The 12,029-nt window shown below is 40.7% G+C and overlaps 1 protein-coding gene across 1 annotated transcript; it reads right to left on the reverse strand.

Annotated features, from left to right (window-relative positions):
• Nucleotides 1–3,618: 3,618 nt before the first annotated feature.
• On the reverse strand, nucleotides 3,619–11,644 carry renbp (renin binding protein; the record flags this gene model as incomplete). The annotated part of the gene is made up of 11 exons (XM_080534523.1): nucleotides 11,516–11,644; nucleotides 11,276–11,378; nucleotides 10,929–11,004; nucleotides 10,763–10,838; nucleotides 8,662–8,840; nucleotides 8,095–8,322; nucleotides 7,904–7,985; nucleotides 7,618–7,793; nucleotides 5,355–5,486; nucleotides 4,997–5,084; nucleotides 3,619–3,707 (listed from the first exon to the last, which is right to left on the reverse strand). Exons 2-11 carry the CDS (start codon nucleotides 11,374–11,376, stop codon nucleotides 3,619–3,621), a joined length of 1,227 nt encoding a protein of 408 aa, XP_080390649.1. The 5' UTR covers nucleotides 11,377–11,378; nucleotides 11,516–11,644.
• Between the last annotated feature and the right edge of the window lie 385 nt (nucleotides 11,645–12,029).

Genomic DNA, 12,029 nt, shown 5'->3' on the forward strand with positions numbered 1-12,029 from the left:
ATTGTATATGTATGTTTTAAGCTGTAAATGATTACAAATGATTCATTAATTATATACACTATATGTGCAATGTGACAACCCTAGGGTACATAAGGTTGCAGAGAAATAGGAAATGTTAGAATAGGTATAGCATAGCATAGAGTACAGCACAGTGTTTTATTTGTATAGTATAGTATAGTGGATAGTGTACATAGCCTTTATTTATGTAAACCAGCTCTTTTCCCTTCTTGTTTTTAGTTTCTTTTTTCTTTCCTAGCACCAGGGGAGCCCCCCCTCCCAAATGTCGTTGTTTGGTACCTGTACTATATCAATGACAATAAAGACCATTCATTTTCATTAATGATAGTGTATTCATAACGATTACACAGTAGATTGTGTATGTTCTTTCAAGAGGTCTCAATCATTAGTAGCCTACACAATAGGTTGCATTCAGCAAGACATGCATGATCCACATGAACAAACACTGCAAATGCGACCAAGGCGTTGGGGGGAAATCGGTTTATAAACTCATGAGATGTAGGCTACAGGTATTCTTCAAGAATCAGTGCCAACATATCATGCAAATTGTATCTGTGCTGACACTTTTGTTGTGCTTTGCTGGTGCAAGATGATTGCTTGTCAAAATATTTTTGAGATGATTAGGCCTATAGCTTAAACTGCAAGCATTGATAAACTGACCTGCATTAGTTTGTTATGCTCTTGTACACTCCGTATATACACAGACTGCGGTTGCGGTCCAGCAGAAGTCTAATTGCTTTTCAATGGGGATCTATGTGAACAATGGTAAATGGAAATGGTGTTTACAATGGCCTCTCATTCACCCATTCACACACACACATTCACACACCAATGACAGCAAGCTACCATGCAAGGCGCCGGTCTGCTCATTGGGAGCAATTTGGGGTTCAGTGTCTTGCCCAAGGACGCCTCGACATGTGGCCAACCGGGTTTTGAACTGACAATCTACCGATCTTGCGACCATTAGACGCCGGCTCTACCTCCTGCGCCACAGCCGCCCGATGGAACACTGTGCCTGGGGTGCGTTGAAATGCTGTGCAGGGCTCCGGCAGAAGTCGGTCAAAAAGTTACGTTGTAATATTCTAACTGCTAACACCACAACACTGGTTAGCCTGTCAACAATGTTAGCTTGCATTCAAACCGTTTTAGACTTTTACATACAGTCAGTCAATTGTTTGATTGACAAAGCGCAAACCACCCATCTCCAACTCTGCATCACCTTACCATTTGTGACATGGTCTAGTGTTTTGGTCCGCATGTCAGCAACCAACCAATTTTTTAAAACACGGAAATACATTTCAACGATGTTGATAATCACAAGACAAACTTCCTAGTCAAGCCAAAATACTGCAATGCAATGGATTCGGTGAGTAGTTACCCGTAGTTATCTGTAACACTACTTTACGTTGCTAGCAGGCTCACAAAACAAGCTGTGTTAGTTGACTAGCGATGTGTCATTGATTTTCAACAATGTGGAAATGTATTCACATTTTTCGAAAGAAGAGTCAGAACATTAAATCGGATGCCGACATGAACATGGGTAAACAATACAGCATGTCGGTGTGTTCGAGGCATAACACATTAAACTGCACAATGTTATTGAAATTAAATAACTGTTTAATACTAGCACTACATGTGCTACTGCAAGATAAGTGTTCTTGAATTGCAAGGTAATGCTTTACATAATAAAGATACATTTAGAAAGATACATTTCTGAAATTGGTATGCATGAAAAGTAGGAAAAGCTAAAATATAATAAGTAATTGATACTTGATTGATATTGTACAAAAAAATATATATTTGTCTTTACCACAAAGTGTTTACATATTGTCTACACTTCACTTGTTGCTTGAACAGGAGCTGTACACTGGCACTTGCCTCCTAACAATGTTGCAGAGGCCACACTGGCATCAGTCTCAGCCACAGTGCATGTTTTTGACACACAACCTGTCTGTTATAGTCTTTATGGAAAAGGTTAACATTTTTTTTTTAAAAAATCAGATAAACCTAGTTATACATTTTGTCTCTTTATACCCATTACACCAGTGGTCTTCAACCGGGGGTCCGCAGAGGTACTGCAGGGGGTCCGCCAATTTCTGTCATAATAATTGACAACTTTAACCAAAATAATCAGTGAGAATTAAAAAATATAACAAATGATATTGAGTAAGGTACAAGCATTAATAGGCAATAATAAGCTACTTTTGACAAAAACAATTAACAAAATAAATGATGCCCATGATTCTAGAGTCTAACATAACGTCAGCTGGAAAAAAAAACACACCTGTCTAGCAAGCTAGGTGTTGGCTATAACGCTGCAGTTCGGTCTTCATTGCGAAATTAACGTTAATTAATAACTAGCATAACGTTTCTAATTTAGTTACTAGTTTGATAATAACAAACCCGCCTCTTTGCTTCTCTATGCGCCGCTATAGGAGAGGAACACAACGCGCTCCTTTACCATTCCGAGGTCAGATGGCTTTCACGTGGATCAGTATTGGCGCGCGTCTTTGAATTACGCACAGCTATCCTCGAGATTCTGGTTGGCCAAAACCGCGCGGAGCTGGCTGCGCATTTCAATGCACCCTCGCCTGATGTGAAATGCGCAATTGTTGATCACTTGGAGGCACTCGAAAGTCAATTTGAGAAGTACTTTTCTGAGACCGAGTCTTGGAGAAAGCACAAGACATGGATACGGTTATCATTCAAAGACAATGCATCCGACGGCTCAAACCTGACAGCCGCTGAGGAAGATCAGCTGATCGACCTAACCACAGACAGTACACACAAGAATGTGTACGAGTCACAGCCTCTCACCCAGTTCTGGATCCATTGCCAGAAATACTTCCCCCAACTGACAGCAAACGCCATGGTGAGCCTCTTGCCTTTTGCAACAACTTATCTTTGTGAAAGAGGATTCTACTCCCTCACCTACCTGAAGAGCAAATACAGTTCCAGACTGCAGCCTGAGGATGACATGATGCTCTGCCTGACAACCTCCACCCAGGAGGTAGGCATACCTTGCTTCCTGAAGCTAAAAGTTTCATTGTTGAAAAATAATAATAATAATAGAAAATATAAGCCTCATCAAGATCAACAACAACAACAAAAACAATAATAATAATAACCAATCATAATTATGCATGAACGTTTTATCAATCATAAACACATATAGGCTAATAACCCAGTATATAAATAGGTTAATATGATGAAATAAAAGGTGAATGAAGTAAATATAAAAGTTATTATAGGCTTTAAAATGTGAGACATTTAAAAAGATATATTACATGTGGGGGTCCCTGTTCTGTTTGTCTCTCATCCAAGGGGTCCTTGGGTTGAAAAAGGTTGAAGACCCCTGCATTACACGATTAGACCACCATAGTTCCCAATTCACTTATTCATTCTTGGATTTGGAGCACTATATCAGGCTTTTCTGTTTATTAGACACAATATCCCTTTAAAATCATATAAACTAGTAATCACTGCAATTTCGCTTCATGAATTGACTCCAGCATATCATATATTGATTCCACATATACGCAAGAATCTGGTATATTCTGCACATAAGACAGTATGTTTTCCACAATATTCCAGGTCATGTTAGTTGGCCTCAAGACTGCCTTTTTCCAGTAGGCAGTCCAGGATTTTCTCACACATATACAGGCACCGAGGCACATGAAAGAGGCACCCTGTAAAAGAAAAGAAAAATAATGGCAGAAAAAATATATTAAAATAATGGCAGACTCCTACTCAGTGCAATTACTAATGTGCAAGAGGATCACATTATTTGACCTGCTTCATTTAACTTATATGACCCTAATAACACAAACACTGTGAAATAAAGGAATTCAGTGTGGGCTGCGTAAAAACATGCGATTCAGCAAGCCACTCAGATTGGCTGCCCCCTCCCACGCAAGATGGGGTCTCATTACAATTATACCACCCTCCATCTGAGTATCACCGCCCAAGGCAGTACTATCAGTATGTTTTGTTGGAGAATTGGGGCAATTGCTGAGAAAAAACAATTGTCTCGTATTCTGTTAAGACATTTACTGTTCCATAGATATCCATAATCAAAATACTGTGATGAATACGTTAGAGATAATTACTCTCAGGAGTCTACCTCTCATCCAAGTCAACTGTGAGAAGGCATAAGATATACCATTTTCCATCCCCTTGACCTGTCACAATTCTCTCTCCCTCTCCCTGGCAATAGATAACAGTCAAACTCCAGCCAACATGTTTAAAAAGGTAAAAATTGCCAAATCTCCCAGCATTCCCCTTCCACCATTTCCACCATAAGTACATATACTTTGGGCAGTCAGCATTCTCCACCTCAGGCATCACAAAATGGAATTCTCTCATCTCTACCATAAGAAGCACTAGCGACTTTACATTTTTCTCCATGAAGGTCATAGCATGGTTCAAGGTGCATCAATCCTGCACATGACTAATTCTTATACACTAAATTCTTAACGTTTTATGTATGATGTGATGTGTCCTGTATTTATTGTATTACTTGTTGTACTTATTTTTCCTGTATTTGTTTTAATCTGTTATATCTTACTTTACTACTGTATGTAGGCTATTATGTGTGTATTAGCTAAATTAGGGGCTGCTGTGGTGATCCCCGGCTGACACTGCACCCCAAATTGCTCTCGGCGCCTTGCATTGTAGCTTGCCGCCATTGTTGTGTGAATGTGTGTGTGAATGGGTGAATGAGAGGCCATTGTAAAGCGCTTTGGAATAAGGCGCTATATAAGTGCAGTCCATTTAGCATTTAGATGTATGTATTTAGTTGTTCAGTTAGGGACTGCGGATGTATATTGCCGGTATCTAGCTTACTCTGGTGCAAACATAATATTTCATAGTCTGAAATATATATTTAAAATTGCACATGGTCCCCTTTTACATTTCACCGTAAGTTCACAATAAACACAGCCCCCTAATAGCCCCAGGTCACTGTAAACATTCTCACCTTTGAAAGGACCTCCTTTGAAATCCAGCTCCACATTGCCTTGTTGGGTCAAATACCCAAACCACTCGCCATTATCCACATCAGAAAACTGTATACAATCAAACAATATGTCATGTTACAAAAGTAAGCTATAGTACAGTAGTTAGAATAGTTTTGATGTTCATAATTGTTGAAAATGTCTGCATATTACCTAAAATGCTACTGCAGTAGGGCAGATAATATCACACCCATATTCATATGAAAACTGTTATTAAATGGTCTAGTACAGTGGCAGCAAAAAATACAAACATTTTAGTTTTGTAAGTTTAGTCTGTGAGAAGATAAATGCTCATATTAGACCACGCATGAGTTCACTCACATGACTGAATGTGTAGTCGTACACCTGAGAGAATCGCTCCAGCAGGGCTTGGTCCTTGGTTTGCCTGTAGGCCATCAGGTACGCAATGAGAGCCTCACAGTGTGGCCACCACAGCTTCATACTCCACTCCAACTGTCCAAGACAGACAGGAAAATTGGCTGTTTCATCACGTATTAGTATTAGTATTATACTTCCTTCCCCTCTCTATAAACAGGAAACGTGGCTGCAAACACCCCACTGATGGCTTTCAGGAAGTGCTGGCAGACAGGATTCACCATAAGTGTGGCAAAAAGCAAGGTGGAGAAGTCGCTGTATTTGTCAACAACAGGTGGTGTAATCCCAGGGCCACAACCTAGTTCACCTCAAGCCCATGTAAGAGCCTCTAGGACTGTTAGGAGATGGACACAGGAGCTTGACTGACTGATGACTGGAGGTGCAGCTGTTAGTATACATGGATAAGAGTAGAGGGGAAAGGACGCAGACTTGAGGGGAACCAGTGCTGATGGTGCGGGAGTCAGAGACATGTTTCCCCAGCTTCATGTGCTGCTTCCTATCAAACAGGAAGTTAGTAATCCACTTGCAGGAGGAGCCAGTTGCTTGCAACTGGGAGAGCTTGTCCTGCAACAGAACCGGGATGATGGTGTAAGAAGACTACGCTTTATCATAAAACGATAGTTTGATAACGTCAACTTGCCTTGAACAGCTGCGGACAGAAATCTGTGCTCTTTACGACAAGTTTGTTTACACTCTGCATTGGTTGACAGTTACTGCACAGACACCAGCGATTACGTCCCACTCGCGCCTCCTCACCTCTCGGATTGTCTTCATTTTGATCAACATTTTGTGTAATGTCTTCTCTGCTGTCCTCCTCGCTGCGCTTGGGTTCAAATTGAAAAGGCTGGACAGAAAACATAGCTAGCTAATTGCCACCTCTGTACTCTCGTATTCATAAAAGATGGAGGAGTGGAGGAGGGTGGGCACGTGTTGTGACCACGCCAAATGAAGCATCATCACAGACGTGTCGAAAATCTCAAAACATTTCAAACATCTGTAATGTCCTTGTTTTTGGAGATATCTTCAAATGCTTCAACATAGTAACACATTGTAGTGTCCTCTATCAGCCTGTCGACTGCCATAAATATTGATGTAGCAGGGCAAATTCTCAGAGCATTTGACATTTTTATTTTATTTTCTCCAATATCTTTAAATGGATCTATTTATTTCTATCCTTTAACACCCTATAGAGAAACGTGCACCACACATGTTCATATACAATTTCGGACCAATCTGACTTACATTTGATTTTAAGTGATTTTTTATAAGTTTGGTCAAATTTTGCACCTGCAGAAAAATCAGACCTTCACGTCAGACCTTATGGGTTCTTGAGGCAAATATGTTCCCCATGAGGAAAGACACATATGTACCAAGTTTCATACATTTTCATCCAACGGGGTGGAAATGCCAGCATTCTGAATTAAATTATTTACTTGGTTATTACAGCACCACCTATGGTTTAATCATGGTCATTCTTTCTGTGAATGTGAAAGTGGAGGTGGCCAGTAGGAGGATGAGGACCAAACTCCTGGCCATCATGGACAATTACTCCCATCGCCTACATGACACTGTGGCAACTGGCAAAGCAGAACAGTTATTTTAGCAACAGGTTATTATAACCACGTTGCACTACTAAGGAGTGCTGTAGGAGATATTTTCTGCCTGCCACAATAAGACTACAACTCCTCCTCGGGCTGACTCCAGCAGGGTTCATAATCAACAGAATTTGTCATAAAGTTGTGTGACAACATATGACAGCAGCTGGCCAACCGACGGACCGTTCAGACATTTATTCTGAACAATTTCAAGATATTTCAGCGTTGTTGAAAATCAATGACACACAGCTAGTTAAGCCAAAACATTGCAATGCAATGGATTCAGTGAACAATCCCCACTACTACCTAGTTAGTGTAGAGTAGTGGGGATTATTCACCAATTCCATTGCATTGCAATGTTTTGGCTTGACTAGCAAGTGTGTCATTGATTTTCAACAACATTGATATTTATTTAAACATTTCTGAATAAAAGTCTGAACATTTCGATTGGTTGGCAACGTGTTTCCGGTTTCACCAGCTGCTGTCATATAATGTCACACAACCTTCAGACAAATTCTGTTGCATACAACTCAGTGCAGGAGTCGTGTCAAAACCTCACAACATAAAATATAGGTTATGTGACAAAATGACACAGAGGTACAATGTTTGTATACCTGTGTGGGACAATAACCATCCACATCCAGGAAGTAGAAGAGCCCCCCATGTTTCTTGTCCCAGCCTGTCAGAAAAGGAACCTCCATGAACTTTTCCACAGCTGTCCTCTGTAGATCCTGGTCCCCGTGCTCCACTCCATACTGAAGCAGGAACCAGCCTGCTTCCAGGGCATGGCCTACACCAACACATTTCAAGAGATAAGGAAGAAAGGAAGGATAAAGTCAAAATGGCTGTGTTGGGGTTAATACAATGAAAATATGGGGTTGGGGGGATGCTAAGCATCACCTGGGTTCTGCAATCGTCCCTGGCAACCGGGCAGTTCCCTTCCTTCCACTGAGACACTTTCCAAAATGGCCGTGCCACCTCTCTATACAGTACAGACATAGCATAGGATTTGATGACATGCTTTAACATCAAAAGTATTGCTCAGAGACATGTACTCTTGCTCAGTAGGTATAATACACAAGTTCCAGTACCTGAACATGCTGCAGGATCTGCTTCACACACCAGCTGCCCACCTCCCTGAGCCTCTCCACCATTTCCCCACTCCGCCCCTCATTAAGCTGCTGCACTAGGCACAGCAGCATCATGGGAACGGCCATACTGTTGACTGGGGTGTCACCAGGAAGCTGGGGCCTGCCCAGGCCTGACGGGTCCACCCTCACCCAGTGGACCAGCTGCTCCATCATCTGCTCAGCCTCCGCCTGGTATCAAAATGAGATAACATCAGGTCCATGATCATTTACTTGGGGGAGTTGACAGTAATATAAAACCACTGGTCCATGACTCCAATGTTTTTTTTCCTGATATTAAATACAGGTCTAGATAGAGTATCTTTCATTCGGTTTTAACCCTTACTAGCCATGCATATATACTTTGCACCTTGCTGTTGAATTAACCTAGCGTTGTTTGGTTAAAACTGATGCATTTGAAGTCACAGAATCCGCTAGTAAAACACACAAAGGCAACAACAGAAATCAAGACATTGGAGGGTGTTGAGTATGTTTTAGTCAATCAGTAACTTGATTGAATAGTAGTTTTACCTGCATGTCTTTGTCTCCTGTGACCCTGCTCATTTCATCCATGGCCATGATGTAGAAACACTCACTAAAGATGGTCCTCTGCACTTTGACTGCTTTACCATCCCTGGTCAGACAGAAGGCACACTTCCATGGGCTGCCACTACTTGGAACGCGAGCAAAGCGCTGCAAGAATGCAGCTCCTGAGAAACAACATAAAAATGTAATTATCGGGGCGCTTAGGTGGCGTAGCGGGTTAAGCGTCAACCATGTAACCGCAGGGTCCCCGGTTCGAATCCGGCCGGGGACATATCCTGCATGTCATCCCTCCTCTCTCTCTCACCCATACTTCCTGTCTAAATCTTCACTATATCTGTCAAATAAAAAATGAAAAATATGAGTGGGACTGCCCCACTCAGAAAAAATAACTTAAAAATAAAATAAAATGTAATTATGATGTATGCATGTGTCATGCCACACTCACACCACCAAGGATGGCATCTGCATTAACATAACAAACTGTTGCACTTTCTCTAGCGGTAATTCCGTTGACAAGCAGACATTTGGTATTTAGTTAATTCCAAAAGTAGTACTCAGTAAAACAAAGAGGGGAGATATCACATACGATGTAGTGGAATGACTGAAAAGTCTCAGGTCATGGGTTTTGTTTACGCCATGGTGTGGTATGCCTCAAACAGTTTTCTTTGTGTGTCTATTTACCTAAGTAACTTTAACCTTTAACCTGCTTTAATCATGCTCATGTTATCTGTTGCTTGTTGTTTCTGTGTACCCATATTGTCAGTGTCTTTGAGCCCCGGAAAAGCGTTATATAAATATAATGAATTATTATTATTATTATTAACCTGAGAATATATGCAACTACAGAAATAAAACCTACACCCTTCTGTTTTTCCTTTCACTCTTTGAGTGCCTCAGTCTCCAGTAGGCCTACTATAGCCTATTTTTCTCATAGGTCTAATTGTACACCACAATCATTACTGATACTTTTAAAGTTGCCTAAGTAGTCCTCACTCACGTTGTCACATGTTGTGCACTTCATATCAGTTAAATGAGTCATACTGCAGGGAATCTATGTGAGGGTACCTCTCATAATGACTTGCATCAATCAACTAAATCACAGAGGATAAACAGAGACCATCTGCTCTTTGGACAAAGCCAGGCTCATTGTAAATGCTGAGATTAAACATTCAACTTGCAGCATTTTAAGGACAGCTGACATCACAACGGCAGTGGTGTTTTTACATTAGGGGCATTTGGGGCAGTGCCCTACCAGGTGGCGCTGTGGTGCAAGATGCTCTTTATATCTGAACGTTATGACAACATGTATTTTATATTTCATACAAAATAGTGATTCAATGGTGAAATTGGTGTGTAAACTTGACTCACAATCCTTATAGTGCTGTTTTGGAGTAATTTCCCTAGTGTGTGTGTATGTGTGTGTGTGGTGGCACTGTGGACTGCGCTCCCTGTCCTATCTCTCTGCTGTGGGGCAGCGGAGCAGTCTGCCCAATCATTGCTAGGAAAACTTGAGCGTGATTGGCATAACCAGGTGAAACCTCTCGCAAATGATATTGGGTTATATATATTATATATGCCCCAATGAATTCTACCAAGCAACAGGTGGTGAAACTAATGTCGTTAACATGGCCTGACGTGACAGGAAATAATCAAAAGCAATTCAGTTGATCTACAGTTGGTCACGAACCCGTCGATCGTGATCGACTGGTAGATCTTTGAGACTTTCCCTGTAGATCTTTGTCTGTCTCATCTTTTTACTTTGTTGCAGTATCTAGGCAACCTCAATGTAGTGTTCTGTGCCATGCTGAATCGTAAAAATTCAGCATTTTTTCTTTGTGCTCCCTCGCACTAACAGTGCAGCCCATAGCTATGCCTACCGTAGACTACCTTTATTTTTTGTGATGGTGACGTCATACAAAACTACCCCTCCAGAAATGCCATGCTAAAATCGCCACTGGACAACGGTGAAGCTACTATGCAAAGTTTCAGCAGGTTATGCAGGTGTTCCAACCAGTTATTGGCAAGAATGTTGTCAGAGTTCAACAAACCAACCAACTGTACACATTAGCATGCACATGCACAGTACCAGTTTTGGCAGCTTCAAGGATCTCAGGCCTGCGGAAGCGATCCATGGTCCTGTACAGACGGCAGTACATCCATATCTGTAATCATCCAAGAATCCTATGTAAGATACTACAACTAGCATCTCACAGTATGTCAAATTGACAGACATTTTGTGGGAGAATAATTACCTGTCTCCCCTGCAACCAGACATATTTCAGCTCATCATAAATGTTTCCATCTTTTCCTATACAGGTAAAAAAGCCACTGAAAAACAATAAATCACAAAGACAGAGAGAGATTTGTCACGGTCAATTGCTGGTGGTCTCACTGCAAGGACCTGACCGATAAAAAAATAATATATATACTGTATATATATTTTTAAAGTAGCCTAAGGTCAATTTAAGTCAACACAGTATTCTCTAACATAATGTTATGTTTAAATACAAAGGCTTGCATAGCTACATCAACATAACAATATTAGACGAATCGTTTTCTAGCTTGCATGAGTTTTTAAATATTATCTCAGAATAATCACCCATATTCTGTGTCATGAGAATATTTCAACCAGAAATCCACCACTCTGTCCAACTCTGTGCGCATCCGCTCACGATAGTGTTCCAACTTCAAGGTAGACATCCCTGCCTCAAAAACCCGTGATTGGTTATTCAGTTAATAAGGATGACAATCGATTATCGGTATAATATAATATAACTAGTTGGCTCTCCTTACTGGTAAAAAGTCGAAGAGAGAGGAAGTCGTAGTGCTGAGTCCTTACCTCAGAGAAGTAGCCTCTTTAAATGCGCTTATATTTTTTGCTGAAAAGTAGTAGGTCAATGGTTTACAGCGCAGCCTCATCCAACAATTTCGGTCATATGCCTTCATAGATGGGGCGACCTTGTTTTTACACGTTACCGTCCGCTCAGGTTAGGATTTGGTTCCAGACGTCTTGTCATATGACTACTGTGATGCTGCTATAAAAAGTAATGTGCTGTGTGCTTGTCTAACGAATCTAGTCTCACGTGAGATTTTACTGCGGATATTTCAAAATAAAAGTCAGGCTCTTTTCGAGGTATTAACTGCTGACTAATTCAAATAATGTCATATATCCTTGTCATTTAATGCAATCTTTAGTTGAGAGACTTAAAATCCACACTATATAATCTAATCAAGTGAATTAATATAATATGCCATGCAAAATCACAGATATGTAAAAAAAACTAAAAAACAAACAAACAAACATAGGTAGCCTACATTAAACTGAACATTTCAATCTTCATTGTTGAAATCAT

The sequence above is a fragment of the Nansenia antarctica genome, assembly GCF_963989245.1.
Source record: "Nansenia antarctica genome assembly, chromosome: 6".
In the NCBI taxonomy this organism is placed as follows: domain Eukaryota; kingdom Metazoa; phylum Chordata; class Actinopteri; order Argentiniformes; family Microstomatidae; genus Nansenia; species Nansenia antarctica.